Source organism: Pseudonaja textilis, chromosome 1, assembly GCF_049901715.1.
Source record: "Pseudonaja textilis isolate UNSWEBS1 chromosome 1, rPseTex1.2, whole genome shotgun sequence".
NCBI classification, from domain to species: domain Eukaryota; kingdom Metazoa; phylum Chordata; class Lepidosauria; order Squamata; family Elapidae; genus Pseudonaja; species Pseudonaja textilis.
Window position 1 is genome coordinate 282092456 of NC_141990.1, and position 19258 is coordinate 282111713.

At 38.3% G+C, this 19258-nt stretch overlaps 1 protein-coding gene across 3 annotated transcripts in view; it reads left to right on the forward strand.

Moving 5' to 3' along the window:
- SRP54 (signal recognition particle 54) overlaps positions 1 to 19258 on the forward strand; it is a 28525-nt gene that overhangs the window by 2890 nt on the left and 6377 nt on the right. For 2 of the 3 annotated variants that reach the window (XM_087921897.1, XM_026711082.2), the window contains exons 2-7: positions 2471 to 2577; positions 2976 to 3067; positions 16456 to 16540; positions 17132 to 17236; positions 17712 to 17778; positions 17862 to 17919. In XM_087921897.1, coding sequence (XP_087778023.1) covers positions 2500 to 2577; positions 2976 to 3067; positions 16456 to 16540; positions 17132 to 17236; positions 17712 to 17778; positions 17862 to 17919 — 485 coding nt within the window. In that variant the 5' untranslated portion in view covers positions 2471 to 2499. Of the gene's footprint in view, positions 1 to 2470; positions 2578 to 2975; positions 3068 to 15812; positions 15953 to 16455; positions 16541 to 17131; positions 17237 to 17711; positions 17779 to 17861; positions 17920 to 19258 lie in introns of those variants that run through there. The other variant, XM_087921898.1, reaches the window with a different exon arrangement.

A 19258-nucleotide genomic window follows, 5' to 3' on the forward strand; every position in this document is an offset into this window, starting at 1 on the left:
TAGATAAGTTAATTTTGAAACTAGAAGGAAAAGCTGCCAATTTAACCAATGTAGTCTACCTCTTAAATTGCCAACAGTGCAAGTTGTAGCATCAATTTCTTATATTGGAGATGAAAATTGCTATTATATAGTTACTATTGGATTACTTTTGTTCTGAGAAGTCATAATTCATGGTACTCATGACATGTTATATTAACAAGAATAGAGCATTGTATTAAATTTGTTTGCCACCCATCTTGCTCAAGGCGACTTTATGGTTTGTAAAAGGAAACAGAATCTCAATTATGAGCACTATATGGTGCTTTTCTGTGGCTGTCAGAATGCAAGCAGTTTTGATTTCCTGTAATAAATTCCTATGGTATATTTTCAGAGCATTTTACAGGATCAGGATCAGGTTTGCTATATTTCTACAAATCAGAAGACAGAACCAAGCAATGGTGGAAAACAATCAGGTTTCTATATTTTCAATATTGTGTTTTATGAGATAGCCTCTACTGAGCACTATTTTAATTTCCAGTCTTGCTCTTGGAAATATAGATAACTATGTGGCAACCTTGGAAGAAGGGCTATGGCTGATGTGTCTGCTTCTTTTTAAGGTTTCATGCTTGAATAATGATATTTTCTATATATTCCATAGAAAATTATTGCAGTGGTTTCTTTATCTCTAGAGCCAAGATATAATGGATAGTACAACTGTGTAGGCCTTGTAATCTGTTGTTTTATAGCTTGCACTCTCTCTCTGTCTCTCTCTCTGTCTCTCTGTGTGTGTGTATATATATATATATGTGTGTGTGTGTGTTTTCTGAGGTTTTCACGAGTATTTGTATGTGGATTTGTTTATTCGGGTTTTCTCCCACGTAAAATTGGAAGTATCTTGGCAACGTTTCGACGAAGTCTCATTAGTCATCTTCAGGCTTGTGTCTTCGGCTTTGTGCTTGTCAGAGTAATGTGAGCTTGCAGCCAACCCCCCAACCAATCAGAACACAGCCAAACCCCCAACCAATCAAGTCACACCCCCACTAGCAGTTAAAAGGAAGAAGCAGCTGCAAGCTCACATTACTCGGAGAAGCACAGAGCCGAAGACACAAGCCTGAAGATGATGAATGAGACTTCTTCAAAACATCACCAAGGTACTCCCAATTTTATGCGGGAGAAAACCCGAATAACTAAAGATATATATATATATATGGATGGATCTTTGGTTTGGTTATTTGGGTTTTCTCCCGTGTAAGATTGGAAGTATCTAGGCAACGTTTCGATGCAGTCTCATTCATCATCTTCAGGCTTGTGTCTTCGGCTCTGTGCTTCTCCGAGTAATGTGAGCTTGCAGCTGCTTCTTCCTTTTAACTGCTAGTGGGGGTGTGACTTGATTGGGTGGGGGCTTGGCTGTGTTCTGATTGGGTGGGGGTGTGTTCTCATTGGTTGGGGTTTTGGCTGTGTTCTGATTGGTTGGGCGGGTTAGCCGTGTTTTGATTGGCTGGAGGTGTGTTCTGTTCAGGTGGGGGGTTGGTTGTGCTCAGGTTAGTCTTAGTTGCTGGGGGATTTGAGCTGGTGAGCTGTGATCCTGCTGTTTGGCTTCGCGTTCGTGGTTGTGCTGCATCTTCATGGAGGGTGTCAGTTCGCTTCGTGTATGGCTCAGAGGGGTTTGAAGCGGGTAGTAATGCAGCTGCAGTGCGGCTATATAACATATATATGTTATATATATATATAACATATATAGTATCTCCTCCTCCCCACTGATTGAATAGGACCAATATTAAATCTAAATGCATATTTCTAATACAGATAATAAATTCATTAAAATACAATTGCAATCTTAGTTTATATTAACTTACATTTATTTTAGTTCTCAAAAGAGTGGTGCTCTTTTTTATTGAAAAGCTTTTAACAAGAGATGAATCCAGCTGGTTGAATGAAAGATGGGACGATGGCAGTGATGATGAAGATGATGATGATCTGTACTTTTTCCAATGTTCCCAATGAAACAGAATCAGAGTGCCATACGTAGAACATGGGTGGATCTCCAAGGTTGTAAAATTGAGTGTACAAGGTTCATTATGCCTTTCTCTGGAATAGAAGCCTATTTGAGACCTTCAAGAAGAGATCGGACTGCCATTTGTCAGAAATAGTGTAGGATCTCCCACCTAGGCGAGGGGAGTTGGACTAGATGACCTACAAGGTCACTTCCAACTCTGATTTTCTGTTATCTGTTATCTGAAGCACTGAGGCGAGATTCTGTTATGATTTTATGGAATGTTTGAGGACTAAAGTCTCAAAAATCACTGTTCCAGTCTCCTAACACACCATAAAATCTTTGGGGACTGGAAAAGTGATCCTTGAAATTTCAGAACAGACTTAGTGAACAATTGTCTCTCTACTAATTACTGATGATTATATTATATGATTATTATATGAAGGATAAACTGTAGCTTGTGAAGAATAATTTCAGCAATATTATGTCTTTTCACAGGTCGTATTTGAGCATAATCTATTGTCAAGATGGTTTTAGCAGATCTTGGGAGAAAAATTACCTCAGCATTACGCTCCCTGAGCAATGCTACCATTATCAATGAAGAGGTAGGTAAATTTTCCATATGAGATACAATAAAGGCAGATACATTGAAAAAAATAGTTTGGGTTTGATAGAAAAGACCCCTATATTAAAGTAATAAAGTAAGGATTCCATATATCACCACGTGAAATTCAATGGACAAAATTCAGTGAATTGGTGCCATTTGCTAAGTAGTGGTTATAGTAGAGATATATTATTTCTTATTCATTAATTTCTTTTTACATTTTTATCTATTTCTCAATTCTCTGTCTACCATGCTCAACCATATGAAATTTCATCGTTTTCTATATTATTTTTCAACCAGTAAATATTAATCTAAAATGTTCGTTGGAAAGATAAATTGTGAACATTAAATTATAAATTGCATAGAAACATTTTTTGTATTGTCCTTCTGCCCATTCAGGTTTTAAATGCTATGCTAAAAGAAGTTTGTACGGCATTATTGGAAGCTGATGTCAACATTAAGCTGGTGAAACAACTAAGAGAAAATGTCAAGTAAGTGAACCAAGCCAAGTAAGAATAATGTTGTTTTATCTTTATGTCGAAGTTTTAAGTTTATTTATATTGTTAGGGTTATTTTGCTAGTGTTACCACTCTGAAAGGGGGGACATGTAAAGTTTTCAATTGCTGTGACTAATAAGTTCAATTTTATATAAATTGAATAACTATGTTATTTAAATAACTGTTATTTAATTTTATATAATTTTATGTAGATACTATTTTATATAAAATAATTATGTTCAGCTGAACAATTGTTTTTTTTATTTACTGTACAGGTAGTTTTTGACTTACAACCACAATTGAGTCCAAAATTTCTATTGCTAAGCAAGACATTTGTTAAATTAATTTGCCCCATTTTATGACCTTTGTTGCTAGAGTTGTTAAGTGAATCACTGTAGTTGCCAAGTTGATTATTAAGTGAATCTGGCTTTCCCATTGACTTTGCTTGTCAGAAGGTTGCAAAAAGTGATCACGTGGCACCAGGACACTGCAACCATCATAAATATGAGTCAGTTTCTAAGTGTCTGAATTTTATCACATGACCATGAAGATACTGCAGTGGTCTAAAAAATGGTCATAAAATGGTGAAAAATGGTCATAAATCACTTTGTTCTGTGCGTTGTAACTTTAAACAGTCATTAAATGTACTATTGTGAGGTCTACCTGTATATTTTTTCTAATGTTTTCTACATGTTGCAAAACAGTATGTATGAAATTTCAAGAAGGTTAACATTAGTATCTAAAACTAACACTAAAAATCAGAATGCTTCTGTGGTAATATATTTTATTGGTCATTTTCTGAAAGTCCTTTGTACAGCCATTTCGCATAGATCTAGGGATATGCAGGCATTCTTGGTGGGGGTAGGAGTACCTTTGCAGTGGGTGCCTCATCCTGTTGTGATCTGCGGGCTTAGAAGGAACAGGAAAATAGGTAAAAGTTCAAGGTACACAGCTGGGACTTTCCCATGGGACTTTCTGTAACTGTATGTTCTCATGGGACTTTCCGTGGCTGTATGTTTTCATCCTGTTGAGGTAATATCCTGTTGAGGTCATTGTTTTCTGTATGCATTCTGTACTTTCGATTTCTCCTGAATAAAACCTGCTGCCTGAGTTCCCTCAGGGCTGGCATTTGCTCAGACACTTTCCCTGTGTCTCATTTTCAAGTGCCAGACCACCACAAGTGGTGACCCCGACGTGATAGTTTGGAAAAACTATACGTTCCGACGTGATAGCTTGGAAGGCTATACGTTTCCCTCATCCTATACTCATCGTCGCGGACGTCGACTGGGCCCTCATCATCTTCGCTGGACGGAGATAGATTCTTTTCATGAGTATGGGGGGAGATCTCTCGAAGGCTCAGAAAGAGCACATCAGGGAATTGAGAGGGATCATTGGGAATAGTTTTAGGTTTGGAGTTCATAGTAGAGGACATGCAGTGGATAAGAAAGAAATTGAGGACTTATTACAGTATGTTTGGAAACATATTCAGTCATATCCAGAGGGAGGTAGTATTAAAGTAGAGTCCTGGAAGAAAATAGGGAAATTTTTGCACGAGGAACCTCGTGCCCCTTCTTCAATTTTGTTAACTTGGAGGGTGATTATGGATGCATTAGCTACTTATGAACAACCGCTCCTAGCACCCCCCGAAGAAGGTTTGCCGCCTTACCATGCGGTACGTTTGTTGCCGCTGACGGCACCTCCGGATAAATCCAGAGGACTGTCAGGCGCTGGAAATATTTTGTCAGAAGATAAGAGTTTACCTTTAAGGGTTCGGGTGGATGCAGTTACTGCAGCTATTCAAGAAGCAAAAAATAGAGGGGAATTATCAGGAGATGATTTGGTGGAGTTTGGAGTAGAGATTCAACTTAATCCAGTAGAAATTGTCATGGACGCTGCGTTGAATCCGCAGCGGGAGTGGAAGCCTTTACCTCTCAGGGTTTTAAAGGAAGTTAAGCAAGCAGCAACAGAATATGGTGTTAGATCGCCATATACTCAGGCGTTGTTAGAAGCAGATGGTTATGGAAATAAAATGATTCCGGCTGACTGGAAAGCTCTGTTGAATATGATTTTAACTCCAGCTCAATATTTGGTGTTAGATCAGAAATGGAGACAGCTGGCAGTCCAGAGGGGAACAGCAAATGTTACCCCAGATCAGCTTTACGGAGCTGGTAATTATACAACAGTGGAACAACAGAGAGATGGTATGCCTGAGGAGGGGTTCGTTCTTCTCCCACAATTAATTTTTCAAGCCGTAGGGGCTCTCCCTGATGGCGAAGGTGGTGAGAAGACTTTCACTAACATCAAACAAGGGAACAGTGAACCCTATGAAAATTTCATTAGCAGACTGAAATTGGCTATTGAAAGACAAATTGATAATCAATTCGCCCGGAATGAATTGCTTTTGAAGTTAGCAGTAGAACAAGCTAACACAGATTGCAGAAAGATCTTAAATCCACTTGTAGCAAGTGGAGAGCGAGAGATCGCAGATTTGATTAATGCATGTAGGAAGGTTGGGAGTCAGTCTTTTAACATGGAAACTTTAGCTCTGGCTCTGCAAGCAGGAAATGCTCAAAAGGGAAATTGTTTCAATTGTGGGAAGCCTGGACATTTTAAAGCGCAATGTCGGGCTCCTGGAGGGGGTCAAAGTCGACAAAATAAGAGATCAATGGGACAGGGTGCTCGACCTAAATCAGTGTGCCCGAAATGTAAGAAAGGATACCATTGGGCAAATCAGTGCAGACTTCATTCTGAGGGAAAAAACTAGGAAGCAGGGATCAGGGCATTCTCCCTACTCTAAAGAGTGAAGTAATGTCCGAAGGGTTGGAGCCACCAGAGAGAGGTAGGGATCAAATATGGTTGCCAGCTACTAAAGGTTCAGCAGGAATTGATCTTCCATTAGCCGAGGATTTGGAATTGGGCTATCCACGTGTAGTTTGTTTAGGGACAACGGATTTCTACGGACCGTTGCCTCCAGCTTCCGTGGGTCTTCTTCTTCCTAGATCATCGGCTCATAAGCGTCAATTGTTTGTGGTTCCTGGGGTTATTGATTCTGATTATGAGGGTCAGATTAAAATTCAGGTTCATTCACCTGTTCCTCAATCTTTGAAAAAAGGGGATTGTTTTGCACAGCTTTTAGTTTTGCCATATATGTCTTTGGGGGAGTCGGATAGAATTCGTCAGGGTGGATTTGGATCTACAGATGTGTTTAATGAGTCTAGTGTGTTTTCCATCATGCAAAATGTCAAGGCTGATCAGAAACCAAAATTAACTCTTTTGGTTGAAGGCAGAAAGTTTATTGGATTGCTGGACACTGGAGCAGATGTCTCGGTGATTAGCGAAAGTGAATGGCCTAGGGAGTGGCCGATGGATCCTACACCGTCTGTTCGAGGAGTCGGAGGACTTCAGGACGCACGGATTAGTAGGAGGATTCTTTCTGCCAAAACAAAGCAAGGAAGTGCTATTGCGCATTTTCAACCGATTATTTTGCGCCTTCACGTTAACTTGTGGGGCAGAGATTTGATGCAACAGTTTGATACAAAGGTTGTCATTCATGATGACTGAACACCCACCTGTGGAGTTATTAAAATTACAACTACTCCAGCAGGAGCCAGTGTGGATAGACCAATGGCCTTTGACTAGTGAGAAATTAGTTCATTTACATGAATTGGTTCAACAACAATTGGAAAAGGGACATATAGTGCCTACCACTAGTCCTTATAATTCTCCAGTTTTTGTTATCAAGAAGAAATCTGGGAAATACAGATTTTTACATGATTTGAGAGGCATAAATGCAATTTTAAAGCCAATGGGCCCACTACAGTGTGGGACGCCTAATCCTAATTTAATACCTGATGGATGGAACATAAGAGTGTTAGATTTGCAAGATGCTTTCTTCTCCATTCCTCTGCACCCTGAAGATGTAGATTTGTTTGCTTTTACTATTTTGAGTATAAATCAGGGGCAGCCCGCTAAGCGATATGCATGGACTGTCCTTCCGCAGGGAATGTTAAATAGTCCTACCATGTGTCAAATGTTTGTAGATTGGGCTTTGCAACCTTTCCGGAGTAAATTCCCGGATTGGAAGGTTTATCATTACATGGATGATATTTTGATAGCTGCTAATATTTCTGATGCTGCAATGAATTCTGCTGTCATTCTTTTAACTGCTATGCTGAAGGAGAAAGGGCTGATAGTCAGCCCTGAGAAATTGCAAAAAGAATATCCTTTTGCCTATTTAGGTCATAAATTATTCCTGAGTCACATTACACCCCTGAAATTGGAATTTGTTCTTCCTGATCCTTTAACTTTGGTAGGTCTACAACAATTTTTGGGTCATATAAATTGGATCAGGCCGTATTTGGGTTTAACTACCCTTCAATTAAGTCCTTTGTTTCAAGCTTTGGCTAGTGTCAAGCAAGCATCTGACATAATAACCCTGAATAAAGAACAAAAGGGGATTTTGTCATTGATTGAGCAGGCTTTAAGTCGTAGGTGGACAGATAGATGCTTACCAGATTGTCCATTATCAGTGATTTTAATCTCAGAACGAAGGGCTACTGCTTTGATAGTTCAGGCAAAAGAAAAAACAGCTTTAAGGATTCTGGAATGGATTCATTTGTCTCATACACCATCGAAATCCATAAATTGTATCACAGAACAGCTCGCTGATATTTTTAATCGTGCTTGTCAGCGCTGCAAGGCTATTGCTGGTATGGAACCAGTAACATGTTATGTTCCTTTTGCTTTAGCTACCTGGGAACAATTTATTTGCAATAGTGAGTTTTTGCAGGTTTTGGTACATTCCTGGCCAGGGAAGTTTTCTTGTCATCCTCCAGCCGATCCTAGGTTATCTTTGTATAAATCAGTTAGAATTAATTTAGCAAATCTTTTTGTGACTCAGCCTATATCAGATGCTCCTACAGTTTTTACCGATGGAGGGAAAGTTTTTGGTGCTTGTGTTTGGAAAGATAAATTTGGAATTTGGCATACAAAAGTGACATCAGAGCAGAAGTCTGCTCAGCAGGCAGAACTTGCTGCTGTGGTTTTGGCTTTTCAAAATTTTAAAAATCAGGATTTTAATCTAATAGTGGATTCTTTGTATGTGTATAATTTGTTACCCTTTGTAGCAGGTTCCTATTTGTCTCCTGGCATATCACCCAACATTTTAAGATTGCTTTTGCTGTTGCAAGGATGTTTGGAGCAGCGTGTGAATGTGTGTTTTGTTGCCCACATTCGTAGTCATAGTAATTTGCCTGGGATTTTATCACAAGGTAATGCCAAAGCTGACAGTGCTGTAACTTCAGTCCTCACTGTCCAGCCATGGGACAGCCATAGTTATTTTCATCAAAACGCTAAAGCGTTGGCACACCAATTCAAGCTTACTACTGCAGAAGCTGCTGCCATAATTCAACAATGTCCAACTTGTTCAAAGCAGGGCACGGCTATCCCTATGGGAGTCAACCCCAGAGGGTTGAAACCCTCAATGATTTGGCAAATGGATGTTACTCAATATCCGCCATTTGCGCCCTGGAAATATATACATGTGACTGTGGATACTTATTCAGGATTTCTAATGGCTACCCCTCAAAGAGGTGAGGCGGTTAAACATGTCATCAACCATTGCATTAAGACATTTTCAGTTGCTGGCACGCCTCAAACTTTAAAAACAGATAATGGTGCGGCTTATCGGAGCACAGTCTTTGATCAGTTTTGCAAACAGTGGTCTGTGGAACATAAATTTGGGATTCCATACAATTCTACAGGACAGGCTATTGTAGAGCGTCATAATGGCACGCTCAAGAACATGTTAACTAAATTAAATAAAAAAGGAGGGAAGCTCCTGGGGCTTCCGGCAATTCAAGATCATTTAAATCTAGCTTTATATACTTTAAATTTTTTAAATTTGTCTGGTAAACCCCCTGCGAGTGCGGCCAGCAGGCATTTTTCTTCTCCTTCCACAGATGCAGTGAGACCTCGGGTGTTGGTGCGGTTCCTTCCGGATCTGGCATGGGTTCCTGCTGAGCTGATTACGTGGGGACGTGGTTATGCAGCAGTCGAACATCTTGGTCAAATTCGTTGGGTTCCTGGTCGGTGCGTTTGGCCTGATCATTCGCAGGCGCCGGTGAAGGAGGTTTCGGAGGAGCAGGATGGCGTACCTGTGGTTCCTGATTCACCTGTGGTTCCTGATTCTCTTGATGCCGGCAGTCCAGGCGCGGCGCTGTGAAGGCTGGGAAAAGATGACTGCTTATCTGAGGTTACCAACTTGTATGCAGCAGGTTCCTCTGGGGAACCGGACTAAATTAATCTGCAAACAGCGGCATCCTTTGATTTTTCCAGCATATTGGTCCTGGCATAAGGATCAAGACATTCTTTACTCGGGACCTGATAAGGATATTATATCTTCAGCCTGTGCAACAACTCTGGTCCTGTTTAATGTTTCTGTTTCAGACTATGGACAATATCGGTGTCAATTGGAGTTGCCTAAGTTACCTTATACAGACTCTCTTTCCATTCGTCTTATGCCTCAACGGACTCTAATATGGTTGTTATGTGGGGACGCTGCCTATCAACAGTGGCCAAAGAATTGGTCTGGAGTATGTACTATGGGATTTGTAATTCCTGTCATCTATAAATTGGAGGGTTTACCGATTGGGATGCGTATTCGTAATCGCCGAGAAGTTGATTCTGGCTTGACTATAGGTGGTAATTTGTGGACTCAGATTTCTAGGGCAGCGATCCCACCTCTGGGAATAGCTATGAACTATGAAGATATTCATATTTTAAATAATTTTACTGTTGCTATGTTTAATAATACTATTAGAAGCATTAAGATGTTAAATGAAGAAGTGTCTGAAATTCGCCAATTACTTTACAAAATCGTTATGCTTTAGATATAATGTTAGCTGCCAAAGGAGGAGTTTGTGCCTTAATTCATTCACATTGTTGTGTTTTTATACATAATTATAAGCCTAACATTACAAGAACTGTTCATGATATGGAAGACCGCATAGCTGAACACGAAGCAGGAAAAGATGGTTTCAATAAGTCATTGTGGGCTTTGCTATGGGATTGGCTTCCTGACAGCTCATGGTTACGTTTATTGCTTCAATCAGTTGTAATAATTGTTGTTATACTTATTATGTTATATTGTTTTATTCAATGTATTCCTAATCTAATACAAATGTGTACCTCAGCCTTTCAACGTATGGGACCAGGTCGCGAAGGAACTGTGTACTATGCCACTAAAACACCCCCCATCTTTGAATAAATAAAAAAGGAGGGAATGTGGTAATATATTTTATTGGTCATTTTCTGAAAGTCCTTTGTACAGCCATTTCGCATAGATCTAGGGATATGTAGGCATTCTTGGTGGGGGTAGGAGTACCTTTGCAGTGGGTGCCTGTTAGGTATAGCATTGGTCACTTAACTAGTTTGGGTAAGATAATATATATATAAGCTATGATTCTTAGTTTAAAGTGTGTGTTACTTTAAATGCAAAGCATGTAATTTTGGGTGTGGTGTGAAACCACCATAAGAGGGAGCAAGAGATGCTGATGAGACGCTGACGATTCCCTGACGCTTTGCTGGCAATTACTGGAGTTGCAGACGGAAGAGAGGAGTTTCTGAGTTTGTTGCATATCTCTCTCTACTGCGAGGAGATAAATTACCGGACTGTTATTTTGTAAGTGTACCGACCTCTCATTTTTTGACATTGGAATTTGCAACTGGATAATCCCTGGACGGACTGAACTAAGTGAATGATATATGGACTGTTTTGACTATGCTTTAAACTCTTGCTGGAATTAAACTATTTAATAGGCACTTGTATCTGCTTTTACTGAGTGTAAGCTACACAACACTTATCTCACATATTTTGCCTGCCTGCCTGACTGCCCTGCAGATCCTTGCTAGGGTGTATCCCTAACACTGGTTATGGGCCCAGCTGCACAGTCAGACTAACCAGGATATAACAGGCTTATATAAAGTGAGAGTTAGTGTAGTTACACAATACTGTAAACAGACAGCTGTGTTTAATTATAGTTTAATATCCAGAAAAAGATGGCACAAGTCAATTTACCAAGTTTGTCTCTAATATCCAAACTGGATGGAACAAACTATGTTTCATGGTCTATGAAATGCAGCCTACTTCTACGCAGAGAAGGTTTGTGGAATATAATACAAAACCCACCAGAGGTAGATGCTTGGGATCCAGAGGATGAAAATGATGCCCAGAAGTTACAAGAATGGAAACTGAAAAATGAACAAGCTCTCTGTATAATAGGACTGACACTCAGTGACCAGCAGCTTGTCCATATTCGTGGAGAAGAAACAGCTGCTAAGTGCTGGGAGAATTTAAAGAAGATTTATGTTCGAGACAGTGTAGGAGCTCATATAAATCTTACACTGAAGCTGTTCAGAACACATCTTCAAAAGAATGGAGACATGTTGACTCATATAAACACTATGAAGAGGATTTTTCAAGAGCTGCATGAAAAAGAGCTTATCTTCACTGAACTGCATCAGGTTTATATAATTTTGTCTTCATTGGATCAGAGTTATGACGATTATGTAACTTCATTGGAAGTGCTGCCAAAGGACAACCTCACATTAACTGACATTACTGGCAGATTAATTGAAGAAGCCAGGAGAAGGCTTGAAAGGGATCAACTCAGAAGGGAACAGCCACAAGAAGTGGAATTATCTTCGTCAGCCTACACAATTAGAAAATGTTTTAATTGTGGAAGAAAAGGACATTTCGCTAGATTCTGCAAGAAAGAAAAAAGCCAAAATGCCAGCCAGAATGCAAAAAGGCATCAAAAGGATAAAAAATGCTTAGAGTTAGCCATGTATAGCAACCAAACTGTGAACAATAATAATTTTTGGGTTGTAGATAGTGGAGCATCGCACTGCATAACAAAAGATAAGAAAGGATTTATTAAGATGTCCACGAGTTCACAGCAGATATCATTAGCAAATGGTTGGAGACTTAAAGCAAAAGCTGAAGGTACTGCATATTGTCCTTGCATAAAAGAAAATGTAAAAATGTTATATGTACCACAACTTAAGTTTAATTTGCTTTCGGTTAGAGTTTTGATTAAACTAGGTTATGTAGTTACCTTTAGGGGAGAAAACTGCATAATAGAAAAGGAAGGTAAAAAAGTAACTGCAACTTTAAAAGGTGAATTGTATGTGTTAAATGATAATCAGTTAGAGGTGGCTAACACAGTGTATAATAACGTTAAACCTCATGATGAATGCATACATTTGTTACACAGACGTTTAGGGCATATAAATTTTAAAATGCTCAAGCAAACTGTTGAACTGTCTAAAGGTATAAAACTGAAGCCTTGCAGTAAGTATTTGCACTGCAATGCTTGCAGTCAAGAAAAAAGCAAGGTAATACCAGCAAATAGAGTTAATGGATTTACGACTAAAGAGCCTCTAGAGGTAGTATTTGCTGATATTATAGGTCCTAAAAAACCAAGTGTGGGAGGTGCTCGTTATATATTAAGTATAATGGATCATTATTCTAGATATGGTTTCTGTTATTTAATGAAGAGTAAAACGAAACATATCAAAATTTCTTTAATTGGTTGAAGTTTGCAGAGAGAAAAACTAAAAGGAAACTAGTAACTCTTGTAACTGATAATGGTACGGAATTTATAAATAATAAATTCCAAAATAGACTGAAGATGGCAGGTGTAGAACATAAAAAGTCTGCACCATATAGGCCACAACATAATTCCTTTATAGAAAGGCGAGGCCAAACACTGCAGGCAATGGCTCGTACTATGTTGTCAGATTCAGGATTACCTGAGAATTTGTGGGGAGAAGCAACAATGTGTGGTAATCATATATTGAATAATGTTGTTAACTCAACAACAGGTGAATTACCATTCACACGGTGGCATGGTAGAAAACCTGAGCTATATGCACACATTTGGAGCACCAGCATGGGTGCATATTCCTACACAACTGAGACATAAAGGACAGCATAGGGCTAAAAGATTATATTTTGTAGGTTACGAATCAAACCATAGATCTTACAGGTTCTGGGAAGAGGGCACAACTAGAATTTATTGTAGTGCTAGTGCTCAATTCCTGGAACATGTGGGATGGCACAAATTGGAACACGATTCGAATGGGAGTGTAATTATTGAGACCTACAGGGGCCCGAGCCACCATACTAGTGATGAGGAAAATCCAATTGAAGATAAAATAAAGGAAGAGCAAATAGAACCAATTAAGGAAGAAATAAGTGAAGAGGAAATAGATGACCAGGAACAGGTGATAGATAAGAGTCCACCTGTGAGTCCTGTTCTACCTAGAAGGTCAACACGAGAGAGTAGACCACCTGATAGGTATCAGGCAAGTATGGTGTGCCAGATTAGTAAAATTCCAACCACTGTGGAAGAACTAAAATTGTATCCTGCAAAGGATCAGGAGAACTGGCATACAGCAATGCAAAAGGAACTGAATTCGTTAAAACAGATGGGAGTGTATGAGAATACTAGATTACCTCCAGGTGAAAAGTCCATTGGATGTAAATGGATATTTAAATTAAAAACAGGTAATAATGGGACTGTTACCCATAAGGCTAGATTGGTAGCTCAAGGATTTAATCAAACTGCATGTGATTATGATGAAGTGTTTGCACCGAGTCTAAAAGCAACAACCTTGAGAGCAGCTTTAGTGTGGGCAGCTAAGAAAAACTATATCATAAATCATTTAGATGTAGAAACTGCCTATCTGCATGCACCATTGCAGCACACTATATACCTAAAGAAACCTGTAGGGATTAAGGATGATAAAAATAATAATGACTGTTGGAAACTTAAAAAGAGTCTCTATGGATTAAAACAATCTGGTTATGAATGGAACCAATATATTGTTAAGGAGTTAAACAATATAGGGTTTAAAGCAGGTTTAGCTGATCCATGTTTATTCAAAAGAGAGAAAAATGGAATAGTGTCATTATTATTGTTGTTTACAGATGATATTGCTTTAATTACAAAAACTAATAATGAAGCTACTGAAATAATATCATTATTAGGTAAGAGGATAAAATTAAAGCAATTAGGAGAGATTAAACAGTATCTCGGATTGACAATAAATAAAACCAATAGTGGCTATAAGATATCTCAAGAGGATAAAATTTATCAATTACTAAAAACATATAAGATGGAACTTTGTAAACCAGCAAAAACTCCAATGAGTCAGGAATTTTGCCGGACTGATGTTCAGAGTTCAAAATTCGATAAGACTATCTATCAGTCGTTAATTGGTAGTCTATCATACATTAGTAATTGGTCAAGGCCAGATATTGCCTATAGCATTAATCAATTGGCTCGTTTCAACGCTGAACCCAATGAACGACACTGGCAAGCAGCAAAACGTATCTTAAGATATCTTAAAAGGACAATGCACTATGCATTGTATTTGGAGCCAAAAGATGATTTGATTTTAAGTGCATATGCTGATGCAAGTTTTGCAACAGATATAAACACTAAGAAATCAACTTCTGGAATGGCTATACTATTAGGAAAAGCATTAATTGGTTGGAGGTCAATTAGACAGCAACACATAAGTATGTCCACAATGGAAGCAGAATTTTCATGTCTATCTTTATTATGTACTGATTTAATTCTGTATAAACAGTTGTTGTTGGATATGGGATTAACTGTTAATGATTCCATTGTTGTGTATGAGGACAATCAAGCAGCCATACAGTTGGCTACAAATATTGCTGTAAAAACGAGATCTAAGCATACAGATCTTAGATATCTGAATGTAAGACAATCTGTAAAAGATGGTTTAATAAGATTGGAATATTGTATGACTGAGCAAAATATTGCTGATCAATTCACAAAAGCCCAAGGTGCAGTGAAACACAAAGAGAGTTGTGATGACTATGGGTTAAGGTTGTAAATAGATATATATATTATTATATTACCCAAAAGGGGAGAATGTTAGGTATAGCATTGGTCACCTAACTAGTTTGGGTAAGATAATATATATATAAGCTATGATTCTTAGTTTAAAGTGTGTGTTACTTTAAATGCAAAGCATGTAATTTTGGGTGTGGTGTGAAGCCACCATAAGAGGGAGCAAGAGATGCTGATGAGACGCTGACGATTCCCTGACGCTTTGCTGGCAATTACTGGAGTTGCAGACGGAAGAGAGGAGTTTCTGAGTTTGTTGCATATCTCTCTCTACTGCGAGGAGATAAATTACTGGACTGTTATTTTGTAAGTGTACCGACCTCTCATTTTTTGACATTGGAATTTGCAACTGGATAATCCCTGGACGGACTGAACTAAGTGAATGAAATATGGACTGTTTTGACTATGCTTTAAACTCTTGCTGGAATTAAACTATTTAATAGGCACTTGTATCTGCTTTTACTGAGTGTAAGCTACACAACACTTATCTCACATATTTTGCCTGCCTGCCTGCCTGCCCTGCAGATCCTTGCTAGGGTGTATTCCTAACAGTGCCTCATCCTGTTGTGATCTGCGGGCTTAGAAAGAACAGGAAAATAGGTAAAAGTTCAAGGTACACAGCTGGGACTTTCCCATGGGACTTTCTGTAACTGTATGTTCTCATGGGACTTTCCGTGGCTGTATGTTTTCATCCTGTTGAGGTAATATCCTGTTGAGGTCATTGTTTTCTGTATGCATTCTGCACTTTCGATTTCTCCTGAATAAAACCTGCTGCCTGAGTTCCCTCAGGGCTGGCATTTGCTCAGACACTTTCCCTGTGTCTCATTTTCAAGTGCCAGACCACCACATGCTTCCTTGAGAAAGAAGACGAGATGAGATTCTTTGTACATTGGGCCAATCTTCTGGAGGAAAAATAAACAGGAAGCTGGAATACAAAGTACAGTGAGATTCACTTAAGCAATAATGCTTACACTGAAAAAATGAAAAGGATGCTGGCTAAAGAATTTTGGAAGTTGAAGTCCACACATCTTAAAGTTGTTAAGTTTAGAAAACATTGGTCGAATTATACCAAGAACTAGAGAAACTGGGATGAGAGGTTGTCAGAAAACTCCAGGATTGTAGGCTACAGTAGGAAGTTGAAATCCCTGCTGGAAGAAGCAGTAGCCAACCAATTCTGTATTGTTGCCATAAAATTACATGGATTTTGTAGTGATCAGAAACTGATTTTGATTTGAGGGAACATTTTTGTCTTATTTGACAAAAATTACCATCATATGAAATAATAAAATAAATATTCAGGGATTTTTAAGGAAGGGCATAGTTTACTCTATATTGAGTACCTACCCCAGATCCTCAATATAATAGTGGAACATAACTTACATTAGTTCAGGGGGGCATTGAAGTCATCTTTTAATAATTTTCTCCTTTTTCCATACATAGATCTGCTATTGACCTTGAAGAAATGGCTTCTGGACTCAACAAAAGAAAAATGATCCAACATGCCGTCTTTAAAGAACTTGTTAAGGTAAAATTAAGGTATTGGTTTCTAAGCTATAGCTGTAATACAGGCAAACATTCTAGGCATTCTTATTCTCTTAATTGAATATCCAGCCAAGCCCTCTTATCAATCTCATAATCGATGTGAAAATGCATGGCCATTTTAAAGTTAATCTGTTGCAATTATGGAGTATGCATAATATTAATAAGGCTTGCTATTGAACTGTTATTTCCTCAAATTGGGTTGTTCTGGTCAATGTTACACAATATTGGCATCTTTGTATCTCTTTTACGGAAATTATTAAAGACAAGGAGAAGAAAGAAGGAATGTATTTTGAATCTTAAAGGCACTGCAATTGCCATTAGCATCAATATAATATTGAGGAGCGTGAAGGACTGGAAGTGTCCTATGGGGCAGAGGTGTTCATTATTCCATTGCTCTCTGGTTGTATGTTATTGAAGCAGAAAGTAGGATAAATATAACCTTGATTTCTGACTTTCGGAACTGAGCAGGAAAAGTGATACTGGAAAATACGCAATATAAAATATGCAAAACAAAACCCGAAGATTTTGTAAATATTTTGTGATTCTGGAAATTATGATGCATTTTATCTTACAGCTTGTAGATCCTGGAGTCAAAGCTTGGACACCCACAAAAGGAAAACAAAATATCATCATGTTTGTAGGCTTGCAAGGAAGTGGCAAAACAACCTCGTGCTCAAAGGTATCATGTATTCCACTATGGTCCATATTACATTTTTGTTATCTCCTTACAAAGCTATTCTTTTTAAATTTGAAAATATTATGAACCATATGATTTCCAATTCAGTATGATATATAGCTGATGATGCAGACGAGCTTCTACATGGTTCATTGGCCATGTGTAATAAATATGTCAGATTTTACTGAAAGACTTTTGTAATCCAGATATCTATAATTTATTAGATGTTTTTAATAAAATACAAAACTTTGCTTGTTGGCAAAGTTGACAAGATAAAAGGACCATGGTAGAGCATGTGAACAATAAATAGTTGGTAGTAAACAGAATAGATCTATAGTTCTGTAATTGGCTGTACCTTAAAGAAGCTGACAGAGGATAAATACTTCATTCTTTGTATATGCAACTTCATATGAATGAAAACAAAGTGTTTTTAATAATAGCTTATCAGATTATGTATTGTTTTTGTTTAAATTAACAGTTGGCATATTATTACCAAAAGAAAGGCTGGAAGACATGTTTGATATGTGCAGACACTTACAGAGCAGGTACATTGTTTAATTACTTTTAGTTACTTCATTTTTGATAGATGCGTATGTCCTAGATGGCTAAAAATATTTGTATTCTCTAGGTGCTTTTGATCAGTTAAAACAGAATGCCACAAAAGCAAGAATTCCATTTTATGGGAGGTATGTATAATACCTAATAAATATAAACATTATCTAGTTTTGAGATAGTCTCTGTAGAAGTTCACTACATAGATAGAGTTGGATAAAGCTAGAACTTCATTGTGATATTGTCTTGGTTAATATTTATCAGAGATCTTCAAAAAGTTTTATATCAAAGTGTCTTAAACTGAAATTAATTTGTGTATATCACAGTTCAAAATACCTCTTTTTATCAAGCTCAGCAGTTTTTATGGAATAAGGAATGGAGATCATATTCCATATTTATGTGAAGCATTCTTAAATTTGTGTATGAGCTTGTCTGTGTACAGACATATACATATATCAGACATTTTGGAGTTAAATTATTTAGTTAAAGAAGCAAATGAACAGTGAACATTCATGATTTGAAAAATATCCAATATCTGCTTGTCTATGAAAAAAATACAAAAAAATCATTTGATACATTGTTTCAAAAGAGCAAAACTCAGTTTTATGGTCACATCCTTTCTTACTACCATAATGCAGGGATGTTTGATTTCAAACTGTTTCAAAGATGTAATTCCACAAAACATAAATCATTCTAAACTTGTGCAGGTTTGTTTGAGCATTCTCAAAATGGTTTGAAAAATTTTTGAGCTTGAAATTACCCCATTTCACGCTCAGAACTTCAGTCTTATGCTTGAAACAGGACATTCTAATGCAGGGGTGTCAAACTCAGGATGCTTAGATCTGGCCCATGGGGCCACCCTGGAAACAGTAAAGGACCGGCCAGTGGTGCCTCTGCCAGAAAAACAGAGCTCAGGAGGGCTGTGCACGGCCCTCCTGAGTTCCATTTTCTCTGGCAGAGTGCTCGGGTCGCCATAAGCACTCCCGATATGAGTGACATTGAGCTGGGTATGTCCACCCAGCCATAAATACATGTTGATTTATGTGATAAAAAATTGTAAAATAATCAATGAAATTTATTGGAATTCTTCATTTAATAAGTCTTGATTATCAGCTTATTAACAGAAATAAGAGTAGAGATAGAGGTAACTAGTGAGGCATTCAGAATATGTTCCTTGGTAATTCTTGACTGGTACAATGAACTTAAGCCAGTGGTGGTGAACCTTTGGCATGCATGCCAGAGGTGATACGTAGAGCTCTCTTTGTGGGCATGTGCGCCGTCACCCCAGCTCAGCTCCACCATGCATGCATGCACCTCCCACTAACTAGCTGATCTTTGGGTCTCTGCATGTGTTGGGGTGGGGCACATGCACGGGGGTACAGATTCATGCGCGGGAGTGTGTGCATGCATGGGGGGCACCTTGCATTTTGGGCTGGCGTACTTTGGGCACTCGATGCCCAAAAGGTTCATCCT